The following is a 26,509-nucleotide window of genomic DNA, read 5'->3' on the forward strand; positions in this document are numbered from 1 at the left end:
GCTGAAAGCTGATACATTACTGCATCATGTCCCGTGGTTTCATGCACCTTCTAATTTTTCACAAGAAAAAAAGTTAATTGTCTGAGGGACCAAATCTGGGAAAGGGGTTCATGCCCTCACTCCTTAACTGAGGAGTTCTTCCGCTTGATTGCAAAACACAGCTTGGTATTACTTCATGCATGAGTAAGAAATGCCACCACTTTTGTCCTCTGTTCAAGGTAACCTCTCACAATTTGAGAGTCTTTAGTCAGTATGCAAGGAGTAAATTCTAAGTTTCATTACTCATTCAATTTTTTATAGGATCAATTCCTGTCAAAGACCCTTCTGCATGCTAAAACAGAAGTAACGAAAGTAAGACAGTTTACTAATTGCTAATTCACTGAGCAGGTTCCTTTAAAAATGTATTTGTTGTTAATTTGGGGACTTTTCCAACTCAGACTTGTATTTCTGTTTATAACCTGTCATTCATTTAATGATAAGGTCTCTCTACTTATTTAAACCCCATTTACTTTCACAGGGTGCATATATGTGCATATATGTGCATATTGCACAGGGTGCAATATGTGAATAAATTTGGCCCAGGAAAAGTGTATGGATTTGTTTTATATTCTTACTAGACCCGAGTTCCAAAATCAGTGAGTATTTTGTTTCCATGGCTATGTCTGATGCTGAATTACATGATAGCTATGTTCGTGTTATGGCAAGCATACTGTACACCTGGCTGAGAGATATATGAAGTAAAGCTATATAGAGCTCTAGAAATAAAGAAGGCAGTGATCCAACTAAGTGTTCTTTGTGTGGAAAAAAGTAATTTAAAATAGATAGCTCTGGTGCTTAAAATCTTGAACTAGATATAGTCAAGGATGGTTAGCTCAAAATCGACACTGTAAACAGAATTACTTTTGTATATGATCATAGGTCTGCTTGTTACTGTTTTTTTCTTTTCTCTTTTTTATTTTTTTCCTTATTCTAAAGGCACTGTTAACCTTTATAATGATTTCAAGCAGCAGGATATAAACTCAAGAATGTGCTACAAATATCCCTCTTCAAAGGTCACAGGAAGATATCTTGGCTGTTCCTTATATTCACAATATGCCAGGGTAATACAGCTCTTGACAAAAAAGCTTTATAGACAGTGATGTTGAGTTAAAATGATCCTTATTGCAGAAAGCATGAAGAATTAGTCACTTAAATCTCTGATGTTTCTGTAATAGAAAAGAGTGCTATCAGTGAGTCTCAGATAAATCAGTGCAGGAGACATAAAATGTCAATGAACAGATCCAGTGAACATAAGACTGAACAAATCTGAATGATGGAATCAAATAGAGGAAAATTTACTTAAAATACTGGCAAAAATGGAAATAAACCCACCATTAGCTTCACAGGAAGTAATAATTTTGCAATGATGTCTTGAAAACTGAACACTGCACTGTAGGATTCCGGGAGATCCTTCAGTGTTGGCAAATTTCAGATGCTTTGTGTTCCCCCTTTCCCTTTGGAGCTGGGGTTCAGAATACACTGTGTCTTCTGACGGGTGTTCAAGAGCGAGTATTGATCTTGTCTAACTTCAGGCGCCTAACATAGGAGACTAATTTAGGAAGCTTAATGGAATCAGTTTGCCTTGCCTGGCTGTCAGCTTCTGACCCAGTGCAGGAAGAGGTCTCTCTCTCATGGGGCTTGGCCTTGGTTTTGGATACTCTTTATTTATTACTTTGTACCAGAAAAAGGCATGGTTTGGTCTTGATGTGCCAAGCACAGTACAAAAACAGAAAACAAAGATCCTGTGCTAAAGAGGCTACAACTAATTCATCTGTGAAGGTCCATACTTCAACATTTTCACAATTCAAAGCATGCAGTGCAAACACTGTCCTGATTGCTTGTCTGATCATGATTTGCAGTACGTAACATGCAATGACTTGCCACAATAAGCATAGATCCCGGACTTTATCCGTTCAGAAGTCTTACTGACCTTAACAAAGACGTTATCCAATGACTTCAGTAGAAGTCTTTGTTATGCAAGAAATTCCCCATGAATCCTCCTTAAAACTCATGTAAAATGGAAATATTCCTTTCTCTTCTTTAGTTTAATTTAGTTTTTTTTTACTAAAGTAAGGGGAAAAAAAGCATATTGAAACAAGGCCAAGACGTGCTTGGTGAATTAATGAAATAAGCCTTTTCCAAATGGTAAAAGAAGTAATGAAAAGGTTGTCTAATTCAGTTATGCTACATGCCATTTTGTTATTTTAATAAACAATATATTTGCATAAAGATAAATCATGTGTCTACACTCATCTAAAATCAGCAGAGCAGCAATTATGCTACTAGCATAATTTACTTTGCTTTTATAAAAAGTTAAAATTGCAAACTGAGTTTGAGTGTTGCAGCTTCACAATATTAAATTATAAAAGTACTTAGTTTTGGGTGTGTGCTGCTGTTACTAAGCAGACTGAGTACAAGAATATCTGTAGTGCAAGCAAGAAAATAGCATTATCTAACATGACAAAATCGCAAAAATGCAAATGGAGACAACATGCATCTGAAAAGAATGCTTATATTCCATAGGAAACAAGACATGACACGTACTTGCAGTGTTTTTCTGTTTGACTAGGAAGTGAGAGGTGGAAAGAAAAATGGTCAGAAGAGTCAAGTGCAGCATAATACTCTTCTAGTGGAGAATGGCTTATTTTGTTCTATGTATTTATTGCATATGAAAAAATAATTTTCAGTAATCTCACAGAAATTAATAATGAACTGATGATGGATAATAAAAGTAGGGATGTTCTCATCTACACATGAAAATTGCTTTGCTAGACCTAAGAATGAATAATCCTAACAGCAACAATTTTAATTCTTCACTAATTTCCTTTCACTGCAAAGCATGAAGATATTTTTTAAACCCACAGTGACTGCTTCACAGGAAAATTGAACAGTGCTGCTTCCTATACCTGCAGTAATTTTGCTCTATCTTGTACAAATGAGGCTGCATAGGAGTTATGATATGCAGAGACATTCATCATAGATGATGGATGGTGCCAGGTCATGTTCTGAATAGTATGTCGTATAATACCTGCTACGGAGGAAAATTAAACTGTTGCTGGTCCTGAGAGGCTGACTCATACAGGAAGGCTGTGAAGTCCAAATAAATGGCAGATACCCCCAGATAATTAGTAAAATGGAGCTATTTAAAGCAAGCATTTTCAGAAAACAGTTCAACTTCTTTGCTGGCATATCTTTGACATCAGTAGAATTACAGAGCAGAAACCTGACCTTTGAGAGAGATATATATATCCAGAAAACAACAAGTATCGCAAATACGTACTGTGCTACCTTAGCTACAGTATAACCTGTCAAGGCCATTCTATATAACAAAATAGACCAAAGGGCCATGGTTTTGACATTTGTCATATGCAATTGTATTTTGGAATTTCTTTAAATAACAATTTCAAAAGTAATGAATGCATAAAATGCAGGAATGCCTACTTGGTTTGGTCGGTGGAACATCTTTTTCATGTCTGACTGCTTCATGCTCTAGATAAAAGAAACAGCATAACAAAAATTCTTTTAAGTTACCTCTTGAATGTCTTTTTTTTTAAACTAAGAAGGACTGTATGTATATTTGTTTCAGGAATAAACACTCATTTTCTCTTGCTTCATGCTGTTATTTTGGAAAAAAGCCACACGACTTGTTGCTAACAGATTATCCACTGAGGGTTCTGTTGCAAAATAACAAAGTTCGGTAGTACAGCACATAGTTCCACACATATAGCTACTGTTAGTGTTACTAAGAGTTATGCATGTACCTTAAGGTAGAAGTCAGTTATCCTCAATTTCTGAAATATAATTTCAGAATTCTCTATTTCTGTTATTTGAAAGAAGAGTACAGGGCAAACTCAGCAGCTGTTCACTTTCACTCAACCTTTACGCTGTTGAGTCAGACACACTTGAGCTAAATTCCCGCAGTCTCAAATACATCCCATTCCATATGAATAAATTATATCTGTGGAAAATTAGAGAACTAGCACTGCTTGGTAGGCAATGCAACTTTTTATTTTTTCATTTTCCATACTCTCCTTTCTATTTCATAATTATTACTGGAAAAATATATGAGGATTTATGTTAGGTTGCTGGAAATAGAAAAGATGAAGAAGCTTTGTTTTAAAAATAAGGTCTAGCACTACATAGTTTATACAAAAGTCACACCTGCTTAAAAGGAACTGAAAAAAACTACACAACAAATCTCATAACACAGCAGCAGCTATGCCAAATGCATGTAAATAGAGGCCACAATACATTTTAGAGCTGAGGAATCAATGGACAGCTATGCTGGCCTTGTTTCCAGGCGATGTTTCCCATAGCTAAAAATCTGTGCATCAGGTTCTTTTTGAGCAAGAAGAAGGACAAAAGGTGGGCTGTAAAGTGGAAAATGTTCAAAATGTGGGTAGGCCCTGAAAAAAAGGGCAATATGCCTCAGGCTTTCTGCTACTTAGATGAATAATTGAACTCCTAGCAACTGTGATTTCAGGTGAAGATATATGCTGGGAAATGCTGAGATGAAGACATGACAGGGAATTTCAAACAGGAAACAGTTTCATGAGGTGTCAATTAAGGCTTATGTCAGCGAAGAGTGATATCTTTCCCACATCTGGGCTTTTTTTGAGTGTGGCAGTATTTGGGGACTTAACTGAGTATTTTTGTTTTACTTCTGCAGTTTACTTTGCATGCTGAAGGCATGAAAGATGTAGAAAGTTAACAAGCAGGCTGCGTGCTAAGTTACGTATGGACTTTCTTCAGTTCCTTTTGACTGAGGAAAATTCTAGATGCAATATACTAAAATAAATGATTAAGAAGAAAATGTGCATATGTATTTCTTTTCCTTTTTTTTTTTTTTTAATTCAGCAAGAGTACTTGTTCAACCCAATTGTTTGGGTTGAATTGTATTCAACCCAAACAATTGTTAACAGTGATTTTTAAAAAGCTTGTCACTCCTGTATTAATTTGTTGTTGTTGTTGTTGTTGAGACTTGTGATATGGGAAGTATAGAATGAGTTGACTCCTGTACTGAAGAAATGGGTTATGGCAAATGGACTTTTAAATAGCAATGACAAGACAATATGTTAAATGACAGTTATGGAAAGCATGGTGATAAAGACATTATAGTTTTAAGCAAAACTAGAAAGGGACAGTTCCTATATGGTAAAGTCAAAAAAAGCCACACATATCCAACTATATTAGAGGAATTTTTTCTGATCAAGGTAGGTACCACGTACTTGCTGGCTTTGCCTGGACTGTAGAGGACAAAAGAAGGTAAATTGTGATATTTATATATAAAGACAAAAGGGATTCTACTATTTTTTTTTCTTTTTAATGTTCAAATATTTTTATGGCAGTCATTTCTCACTTGTTCTTATCTTCCTCTACTCATGTAAAGAAGCACAGTATTCAGGCCCCTAAAATGCAGGTAGGTTCTCACATGTTTAGACCTTTGCAAGTCCCACTAGGTATCAGATCCTGCTGAAATAATGCAGTATCCTGCCATTTAGCACAGTAATATATTTATGTATTCCAGGACCATTTCTCCCTGCGTAACAGTGTAAATCAGAAGTAGCTCCAGACCAGTCAACAGATGATTGGAAATTTTGGGTGGGATTCAACTGATTTGCAACATCAAGAAAACATTCCTCCACACTTTTAGTCAGGAGAGCACCAGTCATCTCCAGAGGCTAATTCATATCACTACAAAATGTTTGTTAAAGAAAGATGGCATGACTTACTTACCCACTGCTTGAAGTTGCCTGTTTCAAGCTCAACAGTTATTGATTTGAAAACTTACAAGTTATTTTTGTAATGGCTTATGTTAAGATGGCCAACCTGAAATACTGCATTTTCAGTTTGGTTCCAACAAACAAGAAAAAGACTTGGCAAGTACCTGACTCACACAAATCTTACAAAAAGTAGTCATGCTATTTCTACCAGTTTTGTTTCCAACCATTGCTAAACCGCAGTTTGAGCCTTCTGATTTTGCTCACAACTAAAAGTGAAGCTCAGCTGACCCTAAAAATTTGTGAATTTAAGTGTGAAAAACCTGTAAATTCAAAGATGTAATTTCTTCCTTCACCAGACTTGCTTGCCTATCAGTAATTGCTAATGCATTAAACGTTCAGGTTAGAAATACACTGAAGTATTTTGCAGTAATTTCTCCAATTCCATAAACAGAATCATGAATTATATGGTTTAGAACAAGCAACAGCAGTATATAATAAGACAAAACCACTATTTTTATTGGATAAACAGAGTGATGTAAAACATCACTTCACGGTAAAATGATAGATTATCATGAGAGGTCTTACAGAAAGCAGTATAAACTCACAGATTATATGTAAGTTCACTATTAGAGACAGAACCATACTATTCTCTACAACATCAATACTGCTACTGAAGAGAAGAAAAAAAACATATACCAAATAAGAATAGAAATGAGGTAGTAAACAGCACCATGTCATATCAAATGAAAATCTGTTGTTGGCACGATTGTCTAAGATTTGGCCACCTTTCATTTTATGTTTGGATCAAGGCTACGCCCAGTAGAAATCAAGAGGTTAATATCTAGAAAAAGGCTTCAAAACAGCTTTATGTAGACTGTCGATGAGAATGTTCTACTTCCTTGGGAGACCCTTCAGTGCTTCTATAACAGACAACATTACTTAAGTCTTTTATTTCAGCATTGTTATTACAAAACCTACAAGGTATAAACCATAAAAAAGATGCAGAGACTTAAAGAATCTTAAAGAAAAGACCACAAACCACAAACCAAACAGCAATGCCTTACAATGATATTTGGGATCATTCTGATCTGTTAATCAGAGATCTGATTTACAGCTCCACCTCATTTCATTAGCCCAGATCTGTCAGAGAAGCTGGAACAAGCAGCCCGAGAGCTGTAATGTCTTGACCTGACCTTGTCATTGGAAAGACTGTTCTTAGAATGGTATCTGCAGTTGCCACTCTGCTGGATTTGCTCTAAGAAAGCTTTATCAGTCACATATTTAAAAATATAATAAAAAATGATGCAGTGTAAATATATTACATTAGAAGAGTCCTGAATAGTGTTTAGCACCCCCTCCACCCCGCCCCATAAATCAGGAGAGAACGTCTTGTTCTTACCTGACTTCTCAGTGAGAGTTTTCTTGTGTTGTTTAATTTTCTCCTCTGTATTGTGGAAGCAGCATTAAAGTTAGAAATTCACACTAGGTTAGCAAACGTGCATATAACTAGAAAAAATATTTCTAAATGTGATGTTGAACATATGGTTCATGATGACAAAATAAATGCATGTCTTAAGCATCACTACCTCATTGTGGCACTGTAAAACAGCACATATGCATGGTGAGATCATATTCCATGGAAAAAATAAATTACTGGGCCTAATGTTTCAGCCACCAGAAAACAGCCACATACCTCATAGTGTCTTTCAGGTAGGCACTCAGGTAGAAAGTGTATTCTAATAAAACAACTATTATAACTTTGTGGACATCACCTCACTGAGTGTCTTAAGTTCATCAGTTCGGTAATATACAACACTGAGAAATTCTGCCCAGAAACTGCCTAACCACAATTGTGTACAGATGTATCCACGTGTCTACACTCTGAAGACGAGAAAGGTATGAAGACCCCTGAGCACATGCTAACTTGCAGAGCCATACCCACATGGGACAGTGCCAGTCTGAATGCCAGTTCATACCGCCTGCTACTGGACAAGCTTGCCTAGGCCCAGCTGGATATCTGTCACAAAACCTTGGAGCAGCCCTGAGCTTCTGCTAATCTAATGGGAAAAACTGCCCAAGTTCACATGCTCGTGAGCTGCCTGTGGCTTTGCTCAGCACAGTTCTCACATGACGTGGACCCACGTTGACATCAGCCACCGGACCTGAGCTGCCTCTCCTCCAAGCAGGCTGGTGGATGAAGCTTCAGGCAGAGGTGCAGGCAGGACTACACTTTCTGATCAGATGGGGTTTGTCTTAACTGCTCAATGGCCCAGTCAGGTGGGACTTTGGATGTGTGTTTTCAGATATCTACTCAGCCCGGTTTGGTTGACTTTAGCTTTCCCTTTCCTGATGCTTTCATAGCTCTGCTCCCATTTCCCTTCTTTTCCCATACCTGAATTCAAAGCCCTCTCCTAATCCCTACCCTTCAACGTTCGCATACATCACTACTTTTCTTTTTAAATATGTTTAAGACACATTCAGAGCGAATTTCCCCTTCCTTTCTCTGATGGAAGCAGTTTACCGTCACATGCCTCTGGCCACTTCCTTTTCCCCAAGACCTCTGTGATGCATCAGATTCAAGCTGACAATGGCTGGGTGGAGGTCAGGTTGTGCAGGGTTTTCTTGTCCCCTGAAGTTATTCAACTCATCTGAGTACTAGCTGGCTAGAAACCCTCCCAGGTAGTCTATCTGTGCATGCACAAATCTGTTTGGGTCCTGAATATAAGCAATGTTTCCAGCCAGGCAGTCAAACTAGTTCTTAAATGAGATGATGAAGGGAGATACAGGAAGGAGAGGAGTGGCTAGAACCACCTGTGAATTATCAGATCCTTGGTTTACCCCTCACTGTACCTGTGTACCTCAAGAACTGCTGCTTTTTTTGTGGGGGGGTTATTTTTCCGAATACTTGGAAATATCCAAGTTTGGATGCCAAATCCTAATCTGCACTCTGACTAAATATGTGGATAGCCCAGTATTTAGAAGAGCAGATTGTTGAGTGGTCTTAACATACATGACTTTTCCTTTGAATTTAGAATGTATAGCCCTGCATTGCTATGTTTTTCAGTTGTCGTCTGGTAGGTGGCAACTTAATTTCTCTTCACTTGTATTAAGTTTAGGGATTTTTTCCCCCTTATTCAGCTATTGTTATTGTCAGGGTCTTATGAAAGCAGTGAAATAAAAAAAAATCTCGTCTCCATTTCATGGCTGTTTGTGAAGCTAGAAATGCTTTTACAGCACAACCAGCAGCTTGAATATGTGACTTGTGGAGATAAAATATCCTCTTTCTGCTCTTAGATGAACTTTAGCATATAACAGTACATTTCACTAATTTAGAATGGGACATTAAGTTTTCCATATACCAATACACAAAAACCCCAGCATGCTGACTTTAAACATAGGCCCTGTACCATCCACTGGATTAATGACAAGAAAACGCAAAAGGTTTGGATCTTCTCCTTCTTTGGCTATTATTCCTGCTCTTTTGAACACTAAATAGGATATTTTTGCTTTTTCTAGTGCTGGTGAGAGTTTACAGCGATGTTTGCTCTGTAACTCTAGGAGTCAACCAAATGAGTCTGTGAGTGGATGGCATGTCTGATCCATTTAAAAGTATGTGAGGATTTTTCTTTTCAAAATGAATTCATTCCTGAAAACAGTGTGTCTCGGGCAGGCCTGTGAACTTGCATTCATCTGAGAACAAATACAGTAATCCTTTGGTATTCATTCACCTAGCTATTCTGCAACCTAACCATACAGCAACTATTGATCCAGCTATTGATTCCACTAGAGAACATCCTGACCCATTTCCTGGCAGATCTCCAGGAGGTGACTCTATGGCTTTTTTTTCCTTTGAGGTTCTAGCTGTTGGTTGTAACCAGAAGAAAAACTGAAGGAGTGGATTATTAAAACGTAAAGAGAATACTCTCTACAAGGGAACACACTTCAAGACATCAGGAAGCTTCACAAAATCATTTCTGTTCACCAGAATACAGTATGAAAAGCAGTGAAAAAAAATCTGATAAGGATAATACACAGAGTTTTGGCAAGAAGAAATATTTCCAGTTTTTCATGTACTTTTTGTTTATTTTATCATGAGGAGTCTGGCAAAAAAAAATATTCTGATGACCTTATAAAGCTACAAAAAGTCCAAAATACTTTTTGTGAATATTTCAAGAAAAAAAATCAGATTTTGTTCTGATTTTGAATAAGCGCAAAGTTTAAAGTTCTGAAGTCTTTAATTGGAGAGAATTTCTTTCCTCTGCAGAGCTCTAGTCTTGCAGCATGACAAGCATTAATGTTCATTTTTTCCCTGATGTATCTAAGTGGAAAACCAGAAAGCTGTAAACATTTCTCTGTGTATTTCAGGCAGTTTCAGAAGAATTACATCAGGAATGAATCTCTTGCTTGACTTGCTCTCACACGCATACACAAAACATTCTTTAATCTAAAAATTTATTTACAGGGTCAATATATTTTCTGAAATTCTCTAGTTTCTCAGTCATGTGATACTTCTAAGTCTGATGTTGGGAGCCATAAGAATAATAGTTTGAAGCTGCTCCAAATCAAGGTGAAAAAGGAGTCCACTGTTTTGTACAGAATGAGGCTTTTATAATTCAGTCTGCTAACTCAAGAACACTCATTGGCACACAGCAGGCAGAAGCACTATTACCACCAGTGCTTGCAGATTAATACTTCCAGTCATCAACTGAAACTCCAAACAGCAACTGCTCTCCAAAGCAACTATTAATCACATGAGAAGAGATCTTTTATGTTAAAGGAAATTTAACAAGCCTTTTTTTTTTTTTTTTTTTTTTTTTTTTAAATCCTTCAGGCATTTAAATTCCACGGGCTTCAGTCTGGAATATACTGTACTATAACATAGTAGGCTCCTAATCAGTCTGGTGTACTGGCTTGTGACAGGATGCTCCAATGTTTGCAAATGCCTCACCAGGGAAATTTATTTTTATGCTGCTGTTTGGATGAGCTCAGGCTGATTGTGCAGCAGGACTGATTTCATTTTGCAGGAAAGGTGAGTGGTCTTGCCACCTGCCTGGGCAAAGCCGGTTTGGCCACTGCTGACCCCTCTCAGGTTGCACAGAGCTGGAAGGGGTGGCTTCTTTGTTAGGATGTTCCCTCCTTGGCTGAGCCCGTCCACACCCACCTGCTGGCTGACGCACTCTGCTAGCTGTTAATACACAAAAAATGGTCATCAAGGCAAAAAAAAAGAAAAGCTTGGCCTCTGTGCCTTTGAAGGCTGGAGTGAGAAACACTGTATTTTCCCCCCTGTTGACTCAAAACCAGCAATACATCTTCACTAAATCAGCTACTCGAGGCTTGCAAGGAAACCTCAAAATGTCTATGGAAATACCTAAATTCCAAGTAGAATATCATATTATAAAAACAAATGAGAAAAATAGTAAATGCATAGGAGAAATTGTTTTCTTTCAAAAAAAAAAAAAGCAGGAAAAGAAGCGTAATAAAAAAAAAGGCTGCCTGCTTATCATTGAACACATAAGGTGTTAAGTGGTTTATCCAATCACGTAGTCATGATCACTTCATTTTTATGTGAAGTTCAAAGAGCAGTACTGCCAGCAAAGGCTGATGGAACGCCGGTACTTGCTTTTCAGTGTCCACTGCATCTGGTATGACCGCTCAGGGGGGGAAGTAAGCAGAACTCCAGTAGCTGAGTTTTCTGTGAGGATATGCTCTTAGTCTTGTTTCTTCACACCAGACCCAGTTGTGGATTCCTGAGTGTTTTCCCCTCAAAAATCATGATGAGGCACAAAGCCCTGGCTTGGAAGGGGAACCCTGTCCTGCTCACCACAGTCAGTTGTCGCTGGTGATTACTTCTATTTTACCTGAGTGCAAGGTTTTGGTTTTTTGTGTTTTTTTTTTTTTTTTAATTTTTCAGCATCTGTTCTTCTGAGATTCGGAAACGAGGCTGCCCCTGTGCAGGCTATCATGTACCCACTGAGATTGTAGCTCCTTTCTGGGGCCAGACACAATTCATGTAACAATAGGCTTACAGAAAAGGCTGAGATGGTGTAACTCCCAATATGCCTCTTTGATGTACTGAAGGCCAGTAGACAACTCCTTCCCCAAACATTGGAAAATAGGTTTTGCTAACATTTTATAAGCTATACTACACCAGTGAGAGTCACAGGAGCTATGAAAAACTGTGAAAGAAAATCCTTTTACTTAAATTTCATCCTCATTTTTACTCTTCTCCCAATTCTGCAATTCTGAAAAAGCCACTGACACAAAGAAAGAAAGAAAAAAAAAACTAGCTCAAGAAAGTCTCACAGTTTTGCAAACCACACAAATCCTTATTGAACAGAGCCCGGACTAAATGGGAATTAAATTACCAAACCTACCTGGCTTAGTCTGAGAGATACCTTTTTCATGTTTAACACGTTCATGCTCTGCAAATAACAAGAACCCCTATGTTAGCGGCTTTTTTAATTTTTAGGAGATTTTAAAAATAAAAGATTCGCTTTATGATTTTAAAAGATGACTTTGCATTACATATCCACACTAGACTTGAGAAAAAAAAATTTGTAAATAACTTTCTTGAGAAAATATACTTAAATTTTTCCTAAAAGATAAAAATGACAAAGAAAAATTAATTTTTACTTTTTAATGTAATTTAAGAAATCACAAAATTCCATTTTGTGTTTTTTAGAAATATCACAGAATTTCCAAAACTGTGAAATGCTTCCACTACTAATTTCGATTGCTCTCACCTATCTTCTATATAGGAAATTTCTCCCTGATTTTTAATATAGAAATCGTTAAAGTCTTTTATTACAACAGAAGTAGGGTTGTCTCACATAGAATGACAAATGAAAGTTCAGTATATTGAATAAAGAAAAGAACAGCTTTCCATATTTCTCTGTTAGCCTGGATGCCATAGATATATTGTGAAGCCATAACAATGATAAATATTACACCGTATTAAAATATAAGCTGTATGCAATCTTATGCTATTTAAAAACAGTGTGATATCCAAAAACCAACATCATGAGACAGAGAAAAGAAAGCTATGGAATTTCAGAGGAATGTTAAAAATATGTTTCATTCTGATTTATAGCAGCTATGTCTAAATTGTGTAGCAGGTGAGGGCTGCAGCATACCAAGAGATAAATTTCTTTATTGCCTGGATCAAGCCCTAGCCACAGAATTGCAATGACCTTTCCTCATATGTGTTTCCCTGGATTTTTTCCAGTGAGAAGCTGCCATGGAGGCAGAGCGCACAGGTGGGTCTTACCCCAGCCCGAATCAGAAAGTAGTTTCCATGCACACTGGGACCTGTGAAACACACCTGGTCCTGCATTAGAGTCATTGAAAACCATTTTGATAAGTCAAGATTTCCTGTGAGCTTGTGTTGATGAATCTCATCCTAAGCTGCTAAAACTTTGGCAACATAAAGGGATACCTTCCTCCTAAAAGCTGAAGTAGCAGTACTCTTTATCAACTTGATACTTACTGTGTTCGTGAGGTTTCTCTGAGGTAGCTAGAAGTAAACAAAAAAAGGTATATTTTAATATTTTTGTGACTGTAATGCAGGATTTAATGCGTTTATTCATGACATTTGTGGACAGGTAAAATAACTGTTCGGTGAAATCTATATTAAAATGTGCAACAGTTAAGCATTGTTTTACTTATACTATCCACGCCAACTGGGAGGCTTAGTTAAGGAACACAGGCACCCTAAATTCCTCATTTAGACAATGTTTGATACAAATAGCCCTGGAAGGCTCTGTGCCTCCTCGGTGGGCTGAGTCACTCTCACTAAATGGTGACCGCTTATCAAATCTACGGCAACTACCTTGCTAAGTTCAGTCCCCATGAAGGTACAGGGCAAGTTCAGACCATGAGGTGTCCAGTACTTGACAAAGCCAGACAATTTTAGGCTGAGTGAGGAAATGACACCTAGGGCAGTCTAAATGTAAAAGTAGGAGTCCCTGACAATTGCACCTGCTCTAGTGAGGTCAAAGAAGTTCAGATGGATTCAGTGATACTCCAAGGAGCAGAAGGACATATTTGAAAACATAATTAATGTAATTAGGGCACATCCTAAAAAAACCCCAAACCTCAGCATTTCAGTGCCACAGCTCCTAAACTTTGTGTTATTTAAATTTCCACTTTTTTCCAGAAAAAAGCAGAAGAGGCAAAACTGAAAACTGAGCTAATACTTTCCAAGGCTCTTAAGAGAACATTTCTCAGATAAAACAAGAGCTCAGGGGGCTGTACCCAATGCCACTGTTGGTGCTACAGAAGGAAACAAAATGCCAAGGCCTAGCCCACCAGCTGGATTTTTCTTCTTGACTTTTGCAAGGCAGCTGTTGTTTTTAAGAGAATAAAGGCTCTACCACCAGCATGTGGCAGTCCGCTGTGTGTGAACGAGTGTAATCCCATAGAGAGATGCAGCAGAGCTGGCCCAGCACCACAAGAAGTAATTCTGTTGCTGTGAGGTCCTGGGCTATGATTCACTGAACTCCTGAGCTCCCACTTGGGGCAAAAAATAAGTAACTGCTGTGCAAGTGGGTTTTTGTTTTGCTTGTTTTACCTGCAGTATAAAACTGCTCTCATTTTATATCCAGTCTCTGTTGAATCCAAATTGTTGCTGTGCATTTAAGGAGACAGCAACTGGAGATGGTGTGCAGAGCAAGGCAAAAATAACAGAATATTTTTGGGAGTAATAGAGACTAAGGATACAAATTAAGTGTATATCCTTGCTCCTAAATAAGGAATCAGAAATAAGAAACAGCAGAAAAACAAGGATCCTATGATAAAGTCACATTTGTTATCTTTATGTGTGCAAGAAAACCTTCTTGTAAATTTAGGCTCAATTGTTTTACCTAAACACACAAAACCCCACTAAAAATAGTTCCCTAAACACCAGAAGCTTAGGTAAATTCTATTGTAATTGAGTATCCATGAAATATGTCTGAAATTTGCTGAAATTCATTTTGTATTTTGTCAAAAGCCTTAGCAAGATATGCTCAGCTAGCTTTGAATTGCAATTTGCAAAAGGAAATTAACTGCAAATATTAAAAAAATAATCGGAAAGTCAGGAGTTGGTATAATGACTTACATAACTGTCACAGTATATTGTGTCACATAACACTTTCAGAAACCAACAGCCATGATCAGAGCTACACCACATATGAACAGTATTAATTTAAAGACTGTACTCTCACTGCTTAAAGAATTTTAAAGAATCTTTTGTTATAACATCTTTAGATCTGCAATTTATTTTAAAACACTAAAATCAAAACAAAACCATTACCCCTTAACCGTCTAGTGAAGCGAGTACAGTTATTTCCCTTTTTTTAGCATGGAGACTGTTTAAAGCAGTAGGAGCTCAGCTCAAGTCTGGTCCCTCAAGTTTAGGAAGGTATCTGTGTTGCCCTTGTCCATATTTTCCCTGGAGGTATTAGTTAGCCAAATTTGTATAATGTCAGTATCCAGCCAGAGTTTGAACACTGAGATTTTTGCTATCAGGGCTTTGCCCAGAAGCCCAGTCTTCTTTTTTCTGGCGTAACACCGAGAGATATTTCTACAACATATTTTGAAGAAACAATGAAGATCTTCTAAAGTTAAAAGTTTTTACAGGATGTGTTGGTAATTCTAAAACATATCTATATTTTGCTGGAAAAAAACCAAACCAAAACAAAGTGAAATTTTGAGATGGTCTTTAGGACGGAAAGATAAACATTTATGTTTTCCCAGATCCGCTAACTACGATTTCAGTTCACTCAATATTAATCTTATCCTTCTTATGTGTCATATTATCTCATCAAATATGTAATTCAGATTACTTATATAGGAAGCAGAAAGCTGAAAAAATGAGATCACAAGACTCTTGGATTTACTTTAACAGTATCACAATTGTCTATAACACAGATACCCTAGTTTTTAGCCCACTTAGTGAAAACAGGAAGAAGATAAAACCTAAATGTCAATGACCTAGTCAGACTTTACAGAATATTTAATGATATATTATATGGTGTTTAACCTAATGGGTGAGAAATGAAAGGCTGTATTCTACTGCTCTCACTCATTTCATGTAGTATCTTGTACTGAAAGTAAAGCAGCTCTTTCCAAATTCTGTGTTTAAATAATATTTCTTTATGCAGTGCCTAGGTAAGCTGTGAAATTCCATGTTGCAAAAAGTGTAGATGTTGAAAATTTTTATAATTTTAAAAAGTGACTGGGCAAATTAGAGAAAAATCTACCAAGTACTATTAAACATGAAGATACATTTTCTCGTTTACGAAGTTCCTGAGCTGAGATCACGGGAGGTCACAAGGCAATCTCTGTGTGGCTGTTTCACTCCTGAACTCTGCCCTAGGCGTTTTCTGGTTTGCTGGAAAGAGGATGTTAGGTTAGACAAACTCTTGGTCTTCAAACAGCTGTTCTGATGTTATTAACTAACAGGACTACCTGCTGGGTAAATAACTGCTTGTTGTTCATAATGTTAAAAAATTCAGTCCTAAATAAGTACTTTATCTTCATTTGTTTAATACTTAAACTATATTAGAGGAGGAAAAGGGTCAGATTCAGATCTAATGAAAACAGATGGATCTTTGATGAAATACTTGAAGCTACGTAAGATCTGAACTGGATAAATGAAATTATCTAGTTCTACCCTTAGCAAAAATGTTTTTGAAATTTCTTTTGTGTCATTCTAAATTAAACTTGGTAACCGAACTTGGTAGTTATCCTACCATTTTTCATATTCACTTCAAATTTTCTTTGACTCTTGCCTGCTATTCTGAATGCCAGAAGGGTATTAATTACAAACGGCATATTTTTGTGAATTAGCTTCTGATATGGGTTCAGACAAGAAATTGTCTCGTTTATTGAACCATAAATTGCTGAGGCTAAAAGCAGAACGTGCATTTTGATTATAATATGTCTATTTTCCATCTGGATAACAGTCATTTACTCTTCAGACAACGGATATATTTGTAAGTGTGCAGGCTCTGTAAGAAAATAATATGTCATGCAGGAAATGAAAGCAATGCCAGAACTATTTGTTTTAGTAAAGAATTACAAAATAGTAATACATGCTGTAGCTGAGAAAATTATTTCTAATTGGATAGTTACATGTATATTATAAACAAGAAATTTACTTTCCATTAGGCTGAGTATGAGCCTGGTTCGTCTCTCATCAAAGAGAGCACAAAGACTCTTTAACACGATTTGGACTGTCAATCTATAACAACATTGCAGGCCAAAAGAGGAATCAACAGGAATCTTTTAATGGAATTCTCAAGAATTTGTGCCTTATACTTCCGGTTTATAGATCATGACAAAGAATAAATCTTTGGTTTCCATATTCAAGCTAAGTCTATTCTCCCTGAAAAGGAACTCTAGACAAACTAACAATTCGACCCTTAGACAAACTAATGCACATTCCTACTTTAAAATTTGGTGGGAATACTGTAGTCTGCAAGTACTTAAGATGCCACACCATTCTGCTAAATCATCAATTAATTTAAGGTTGAATAAAACAGTTTTGTTCTAGTCGGCGTAAGGTTTTCCAGCCTGTGGAACAACTGTGTTATCAAAAAGTCAACCAGAACAAAACATATTCCTTACATTGCACCAGTTCAGAGTATTGCAGATGATAACAACTTTGAAAAAAAAAAAAGGGATTATTAGGATTTCTCACAGTTCAAGAGCAGCTCCCGGCCCTTGTGAAGTTATTGTCTGTACTTTTTGTCATTCAAAGGAGAAGTCAAATGTTTCCACAAGTTTTCTAGATCAGCAGACCTGATCCCTCATATCTGCCTGTGTCCTCCTCAAGTCCTGCTGGCTGGCTGAGCAGCTGGCAGACTGATTGTGCAGAAAAAAAGCAGTCTAAAGACCATATATCTAAAAAAAATTATTCCTCACAAAACAGATTAGCTGCAGCAAGCTTCCTATAAAGAGAATGGCCTGTGCTCACCCTGACTCCTGCTCTGTGTTAGGAAATTGCCTTGACTCTGTATGGCCAATAGTTACCCTACGGATAGGTAAAAGTAAAGAAAGCAAGAAGAGTGTGGTGGTGGCACAAATAGAAGGACCTGGTGTATGATTATTTTAGCATGCAAGCCTTGTCCTTACAGAATCTCTGAATTCCCTACAGTGTCCATGTTACTTTTCTTGTCTACTTTAAACCTGGCATTTTCCAGGATATTTGTCCAGGTTTCTACACATTAAGGAAGTATTATTCCAAATTAACATGACAGGTGTGAAATACTAAGTGGTTTATGGAAGGTTTGCAGGGAAGCAGAGAACTTGAGCTTCCAGTTGGCGCTCTCACTCTTATTCATTATCAGCAAGTGCTTTTCTGGGTCTGTGCAGCACCACACACTTCCTTGGACCACTTTTTCAGCCGGACTCTTGTGACTAATGATGACAACAGTGTAAATGGTTAAGGCAAACCCTCCTAAAATGCCATGGTTTGCCATCATAATTAATAATTGACAATTAACCACAGATATTAGACCCTTTAAGGTATTCACTTGCAACAGACTGATCTTCCTATTGCTGCTTTCCACCAAAATAGCTGGCAGGCTGCCCTCACTGTTCTTTCTGCTTTCTTTCCATTACCAGAGCAGCCTGGTCCAAGATATCTGCCTTCATACAGTTAGCATGGTTGTGTCCTTGCTGTTTGGCTTGCCTTATAACTCGGGGCTGCGTGGTGAAGAATGAACTGACTCTGGGTTTTGGGGAATTTTGCTGTTGTTGTTGTCTAGAACAACTTGATTTAAGATTTGCTTTTAACTGGCAATTCAAGAGTACTTTATATTACTGGGAAAACCAAAAAGTAGTTCAGAGAGAGGAGGGAAGGGAGAAACTTTAGCATGGGGTAAATATAGTAGAAGTAGCAAAGAAGTACAGACATTTCCAATATTTTAAAACCATTTTTAATGAGAGGAATTGCTTCAACTTGAATCTGAGATGCATGCCTGTAGGGAGCATCAGTAATGATCCCAATCTTTCTCTGTTTCCCAGTTTGTCAGTTAAACAATGGAAATGCACTGGGAAATGTAAGTCTTGTTGAAACAGCAATCTTGTGTGATAGCACTGAAAGTTAATGTCTTTAAAGTACTATAAGTCTTAAATTCCCATGAGGACAAATCTTCCATCGATGGAGCTGGAAATAATAAAATTTCAGTCAAATGTAGATGAAGTACATGTGCTGCATTAATGCATTTCATCTTTAGGCACGTGTGGTGAAAGACCTGAAGAGCTTCCTCTCAATATCATCCTCAGCTTCTGACGTTTTCATGTGCACTTCCCTGAAATTATGGGATGGGAACATACAGATGAGGGAGAATATACTTCACAAGCTTTCACTTTTAGTAAATCAGTTTTACATTTGCATATAGCTAAGGCAAACCATAACCAAGCTCAGGTCATGCTTTATTGCAACACAAATTATTGACTCATAAAGGGTAACTGAGTGAAATAGGGCAGACTAAGGTATGTTAGAGTGAGGACATCTTTTTCTCAATATTGACTTCAGCTTATGCAAAAATAGTGTTGTTCACCATTCTGTATAAACAGTTGGAGCCAAAAGGAGCACCTCTCACAGATGTTAATATTCATTAATATTTGAATCTTCACTCTATTTCATAATGCCTGTTACTTGTGAAAGGTGCCAAACTAACACCCTGGGCCCAGATTCCATGCAAATGCTTTGAATATTAACTTATTTGCTGAGCTCCTCCTTAACTATGACTGAATTTGTAAGAGTATAATAATGGCTGAATATATATTTACACATGTTATGAAATAAATGTAAAATAATCATCATTAAGACAAGAATAAGATGACCTAATGAAAATCTAGAAAAGAAGAATTTTGGAGCAGTGATTAGGTGATATTAGGAGTGGAAGACACTAAAAAATAATAGACTTTTGAAAAGATGGACCTCACCCAGTGTGCTACCCAAATTAATATGGTGATTAAAGCAGAGAGCTAATGACTAGCTTCTAGAGGCAGGACACCCTAAGCCATCTTCATTCCCCATGAAATACAGCTGATCACTGTTTTTGCTTTAATTACAATTTTGTAAGGGCATATTTCTGAAAATGATGTCTGCATAGGTAAAAATGCAAATGAAGATTACCACTAGAATAACCTGTTAATCTGGAATTGCATCTGATTTTAATGTCTCTGAGCATCCATTTGCAGACATCTTTGTGCAGAGCAATAAAGTAATAGCTTATCCCATAGGGAAACTTGTAACCAATTAACCATGTGTTATATGGATATCCAGGTGTTTAAGCATATTATGCTGATTGACAGGTGAGAGCGTTGCTGACATGATGCCAATATACATGTGTTACACCTAGCTTATAGTAACAACACAGGCCACCAATTACACAGATCACTCTTTCTTCAGAAATCACAGCCATTTTGTATTCGTTAAAATACTAGTTTAACTGCCTCCATTTACTGGTAGCAGGGGATGAATAAATCACTGTTGTACTTTAAGGCAAGTAAGAATGATTAACACCATTTGTAATCATAGCTGCAATTGAAATGCTATGCCAGATCTACCAATATGAATTGTTTTGCAGCTTTGTTGTTACAAAAGATACAAAAAAGTATAACCTCAACTTTACTTTGAATGGATTACAAACGTGCAACCAATAACAAGGTTTACATTAAGTTCTGCTGAGAATAAAATTGTGGTTTTTTTAAAAAAAAACATTGATCCAAGTTAGCATCATTAGTTTTCTGTGTCTTAACTATGATACTCTGCAAATGAGGTGCTAGGGAGCTAGACATGGAATTTGCAGCTTAATGTTAAGAATTATACATTAAATATTTGCATTAGCCCCTCCATCTAAGTACAATGAGACTGGATATTCAATCAGCTACTGAGATCTATAAATGATTTCCTGCTTTTTCTTACCTTTCTTCTGTTTTGATGTTAGATTCTTAAAAGAGAAAAATCAGTTAAAGGTTTAGGGAGGGAACTATCCTGATGTTCATTTCAATTTTTTTTAAATTTTTATTACTAAACCTAAACTATGTTACTTGTTCGAGACAAGCCAGAAGTATATGTATCTCCAGGGGGCAGTTCTTTGCATTCTGACAGATATATAAAACAAATAGATTAAATGCTCTCTGCAGATGCTTATTTCTCTCCATGAACTCTAAAATGAGACTAGGGTGAATATCTTTAACATAGATAACTAACCGGAGACATCTAAATTTGTATGAGTTAAGGTTTCTTAATGATTAAGTTCATCTGAGGATATAAAAATCAGAATTTATGAATTCAGTGAAAAGTGTTGAGCCCACTGCACTCACCATTCATCTGCCTACTTTCTACTTATATTGAACGGGTACCCTGGAGGGTGTTTTCTGGTCGTGTCTTATCCTAACTGAAATACCAGCAACATGAAAAGTACACGAGCCCGGTCTCTCAAGATCTGGCTGTCACTTAACAGAAGTTGTACAGATCATTAAGTCTCACATAACCCTGCAAAATGGACACAAATTATTTATATCTCCCAAGATAGTTGAGACAAGCTAAATGGAGGTAAAACAAATTTCAGCTAACTGATGTAGTCTTTTCAGAGCATTTTCTGTGTTTCATGCAAATTCTCCATTCATCAGTATTTCTTGAAAATGCCAGGGGTTTTTTTCTTCAGCATGGGAAATCAAAGCTCATCGATGTATGGCCAGTCATCTATTAAATGAAGAATATGTTTAGGCAGAAGTGGATTTACATTGAAGAATACACTGTCTGTAGCTTACGACTCCTGTAAAGTGTTCTTTGGTAAAACTGTGTTATTTAGTTCTTAATCTGATTGAGGAAGGCAATGTTAACTACAGGCTTGAAGATCCTTTGGGCTCCATCTTGTGGCTAATTCAATGATTGTTACCTCTTGAGGGAGATGCCTGCCTTCAACTACAGTCAAAATAGTACTTGTTTAAACAGCAGAGTAGCAAGTGACTGATTTTATTATTTTCTTATACATAACACTGAATTTTTGACACTATTTTAAGACATGCTTTTAAAAGCACTTCCCCCGCCTCCCCACCCCGCCCCCAATACACATTCTGTTAGGGAGCTTTGCAGTTATAGAATTAGGTAGTCCACTTTCTTATCCTTTGAGGCATATTAGAAAACTACATAATGAAGGTGTGGTTCATGTTGCACCAGTGGCATTTGCAGCTGCCCAGAAATCCCACACTACTGTGACCATTTGCTTTATGAATAAGAAGTCTGCCTTCCAGTTTTTCTGGTTGACTCCAAAGCTAAGCAGTTCTGAAATGCACTACTGCCCAGTTCTTTTTCAGTTTGGAAAGCATCTTGATTTTTATGTACATTGAAAAGGGACACTGCTGTGCCTTGGCCAGTTTACACCACACTCTGTAAACAGAGCAGCAGTTTCCAAGTGATGGAAAAGGTACCATTACCAGGAGTGATTGAAAGAAATTGTGCTTTACTGGATTGGCAAAAATATGTAGTTTGGATCTGAAATGTACGTGCCTTGACCATTTTCTGCATTTGTTTGATATTAGCTGGACTCAGACTATATGCAGTTTTTTAGACCATGACGTGTTTATTGGGAAAAGGTCAAAATGTGATCCTACATATTCTCCTGTCAATTTATTATTGATAAAACTTGGCAGATGAGTGTGTTTTTTGGCTTTCTAAAAATGATTAAATGAATTTAAGAGCAAGCTGCCAGAGCGATAATCCTGAAAATCAGAACTGAAGCCATGTTATCGACAGGGAACTAGCTTTTGCACCTCACTAGCTTACAAGTCTTCATAACATCTAAGTGTAGGCAGTCTATATAGGAGACAAGACTCCCAGAAGACAACTACCCTGAATTAGATGCGCACTCTAACTTGCTCTCAGAAGCAAGACAGAGCCCTCTCTCTCTCTCTCTTGTTAGAGAATCTCTATTCTCAATAGGGAGCCTGGAGAAATCAACTTCCTGGCAACTAAGGTTTATGATTCACTTCAAATAATGAGACGGTTCTTCTTACACGTAGGCATGTGGATGCTTAACCCACAGGGATTATGCAATGGTTAAATCCTGTTTGGGTTCACTAGAATCACAGCAGTAACAAATCTTCAGGCAAGCTTTCCAGAGACTGACCTGGAGAGAGAATTTACTAAGCTTGTTAAGGTTCCTTGCTTGACATCCCCATCTCAGTCCATGACCTCTTTAGTCAGAAATCAATAAGGCATGGGAGCTATCAATGGAAATGAGAAATTCCATTTTATGCAGAACTAGGAAACCTTGAAATTGGATTTAATCTGGCTCTATTTCACACAAAGCATTTTTGGAACTCTAATTATGAAATATTTTTTAAATATAAAAATGCTGGTTTGGTTTAAAAATATTAACTTTTCTTTCCTTTAAAAAGGGCACTTAACACTGAAAAAAATGATGAAATAGTTTTGGTGTTACAGCTTTGTTTCTTGTTTTCTGTGTGTGCCCTGAAGCGGATGGGATTTATCTCACATCACCAATATGTGGGTCTGTTGTAATTCACTTGAATCCCTGCTTGCAGTGCTTTGAATTATGAGCAAGAGTTAAAAACTTCTGTGTGCTGGCAGCCAGATTTGCTCTTGGGGATTTTAGGAAGTTCCTTCTTCATGCCAAGGGTTGCTACCTCTTGCCCTTTAGGAACTGACAGTTTTTTACACTTTTCTATGACAGCTCCTCTCTCCCACACACGTTGAAAGAAGGCATAACATGATGCTGGAAGCTGAAGCTGACTGTTTTCTGGGACTTCAAAAAGTCTTAGAGAGCTATCCTTTCAAACAGAAACAGTTAGTGCATAAATTTAATGCATAATTTTTTTCTTAAGGTTCCGGTTCCTATCACTCATATTTGGAGAAATCAGTGAAATACATAAGATTTTTCCACCTTGATTTTGGTCTTTTCTGTCTCTTTCAAACTCCTTCATGTCTGATTTATGCTATGCACAGAATGCACTGTCGATAGAAAGTGTTATTCCATCTTTTTCTTTTCTCTTTTTTTGACGGCTTGTCACTCTGTATTGCTCATTATTCTTGTTCTTCTAGACAAGGGGTGTGTATTTGAATAAGACAGAATAATTGGAGAAAGCTTTGTATACAGTGCGGATGTGCTGCATGATTTGCATGAGAAATGATAAAGTGGTATTTGAAATGTGCATGCTGCTACCACAATATATTTTGGATAATAAGCCGGTCAATTTAGAGCTCTGCCTGGCTACTTCTATTATTTTTGCAGCTGGACAAAAAAAACTGCCTCCTTAAGCAAAACCAGCAAACATAGCCCCTTTTTATTGTGACTCAGAGGAATACACATGCAGCCTGGAGCAATTTTTGATGATAACAGAATAAGCAGAAATAAATAAAACCTGATGATTTCGAGAGTTAGCTGGTAACATGCAACATTTTCTGTGTGGGGCCTGCAGAGAGTGTAAAGATAGATGATAAAGCTAAAACATGGTATGTTCATTTTGGGAAGAGGCCTTGTTACTTCTCTCCAGTTGTCCAGTTTAGCACATATCTACTGAAGACAGTAACATTGCTGAACCTGTTTTCCTTAGTACTGGAAAATTTCATTGCACTAGCATGTATTTCACTACAATCACTGCCTTCCTTGCTGAAAATGTTGGTTGTGTTCTCAGAAGACCAGAGGGAGGTTTAGTCCAAAAATAAATAAAATTATGATATCAGAAGAACGACCAAATCTGACTTTCAGTTCACATGTCCATGTTTCTGTGAAGTGGATTGGCAGTAATCAGCAGGATGAGGTATACCCTGCCCTGAGCCAGGTACTTGAAAGTATCCTACCTATACTTCTTGGTAAAATCCTTTCAACAATTTAAGAAACCAGAGGAGATGCTTTTGTAGCAGAAAATATATAAAAAAGAAAATGAAATGAAAAAATTGATCCAACTTCAAAGTATGTTCATTAAAAATTAATTTTTTAATCAGTTTTGTTGGAGAAGATTACGGTTAAGGAGGAAAAAATCCTAACCCATGAAAAATGAACCAATGGCAGTCAGTAGGTATTTCAAACAAATTCCCTTGATGTTCTTCTGTCAATGAATGGACCCATAACCTGTGGCAAGGCTGGCAGAAATAGCACCCTTAGCAATTACCTCACTCCTTTCTTTCCATTAAGGATGTAACAGTCCATGTGATAAACTCAAGGCTGTGAACAGAGCAGGGATTTTGATGTCTGAAAACCAATGGCTGTAAGTGTAGCTGCCAGCTTTCTGATTCTCCCTGCTTTGTGCGCTACCTTTCATGCCTCAGTTGTTGCAAATTAATCTTTGGACAAAATATCCTGCTTGATACCTATTATGCATGGCTGTTTTTGATAACTAAAATGAATTTTATTATTCTGTTAAACACATGAGGTGAAATTTTGGCTCCAGTGGAGTGAACGGGAATTTTGCCACTAACATCAACAAAGCCAACATTTCACTCATGAGCTGTTAAAGCAGTTGAGGCTATCATTTTTTTCCAGTTCAGTTAACGACTCTGTTCAGGGATAACAAAAAAAATAATAAATTAGCAGGATTGACAATGTCTTAATGTATAGACAGCAAAGGTTGGCTCCATTGTCCAACTATGTGAATCACAGAATTTCCAAACCTTTTTGAAGTGACAAAAGACACCCCCACCCCCACCAAAGTTAACATCCCCAATCAGGAAACTTCAGACATAAAAAGCCAATTTTTTTCTCACTTACTCAATACCAAATCCCCAAAAAACCTCTAAAATCTATGGAAAAGTTCTGGAAATGTTCCCAGTTTAGTGAGCAAGATATGGCTTATAAACCAAATAATCAACAAAGGTGAATAGGTTAAAGAAAAATATCACCTTACTGCTAATATTTCATTATTTTTGTAGTTGAAATAAAATTGTCAAATTAAAAAAAATGTTTCAACTCATCAAGTCTTATTCTGAAAGACAACACTATAAATACATATTTAGGGTCTGATAAATACTGTATATTTATCTTTAAACATTTTGAGTAATGTTTTAAGTTCTGATTCAGGGCAAATTTTTCTACTAATCTGTTAAAATACCAAAGAAAGACTTCAGCAAAGCTTACATTCATGCTACAGACATATCTGAGAAGAGGAGATTAAACGGGCCTAGGAAAGCGCCTTCCGCAAAGGACAAACAGCCAGGTCAGCATGCATGGTGCACTGCAAGTTTTGTTCTGTTTGACAAATCCTAACATGGTAACAAAAGGCTTTCATTTTCTTCCCAGTCAGAATGATGAAGTGTCTGATACTGGGCTGTGTTGGCCTGTGGTAAAAAAGAGCTAACAATACTGGAAATGACAACTGTGTTATCACAGTAGGAGTAGATAAAGCCGGCTGATGGTAACACATGAGGTGGTGTATGTCATCCCAATTGGCTCACTGAATGAAAGAAACATTTCTCACAGTGGTCACAGCCTGAAAGACACTTCAGTCAAGGGAAAATAATTGATTTACCTTTCTTTTCCCCCTCCTTTTTCACCGCAGCTGAAATGGAAACAAAAATACTTTATTTTCACAACCAGAGTTAGTAACGTGTACTATCAGTAAAAATAATTCAAGCACCTATATATGAGCCTTTTGTCTACATATCTCAAACCATAGACATATTATGCAATATGGGAATAGATTTCTTTGCCAGATGAAGAAACTGATAAGCAGAAAGATAAAGTGTTTCCTCACAGGCACACAACTCTGCTATCGATGAGAGCAAA

The 26,509-nt window shown here is 37.1% G+C and overlaps 1 protein-coding gene across 1 annotated transcript in view; it reads right to left on the minus strand.

Annotated features, from left to right (window-relative positions):
• The window catches only part of TRDN (triadin), a 232,904-nt gene that overhangs the window by 26,284 nt on the left and 180,111 nt on the right, over positions 1-26,509 (minus strand). Inside the window, exons 28-34 of the mRNA XM_075087552.1 lie at positions 26,253-26,282; positions 13,249-13,275; positions 12,137-12,184; positions 7,162-7,206; positions 5,268-5,285; positions 3,481-3,528; positions 2,584-2,604 (exon numbers count right to left, since the gene is read on the minus strand). Coding sequence (XP_074943653.1) covers positions 2,584-2,604; positions 3,481-3,528; positions 5,268-5,285; positions 7,162-7,206; positions 12,137-12,184; positions 13,249-13,275; positions 26,253-26,282 — 237 coding nt within the window. The remainder of the gene's footprint in view (positions 1-2,583; positions 2,605-3,480; positions 3,529-5,267; positions 5,286-7,161; positions 7,207-12,136; positions 12,185-13,248; positions 13,276-26,252; positions 26,283-26,509) is intronic.

This window comes from Phalacrocorax aristotelis, chromosome 3 (assembly GCF_949628215.1).
Source record: "Phalacrocorax aristotelis chromosome 3, bGulAri2.1, whole genome shotgun sequence".
Taxonomy (NCBI): Eukaryota; Metazoa; Chordata; class Aves; order Suliformes; family Phalacrocoracidae; genus Phalacrocorax; species Phalacrocorax aristotelis.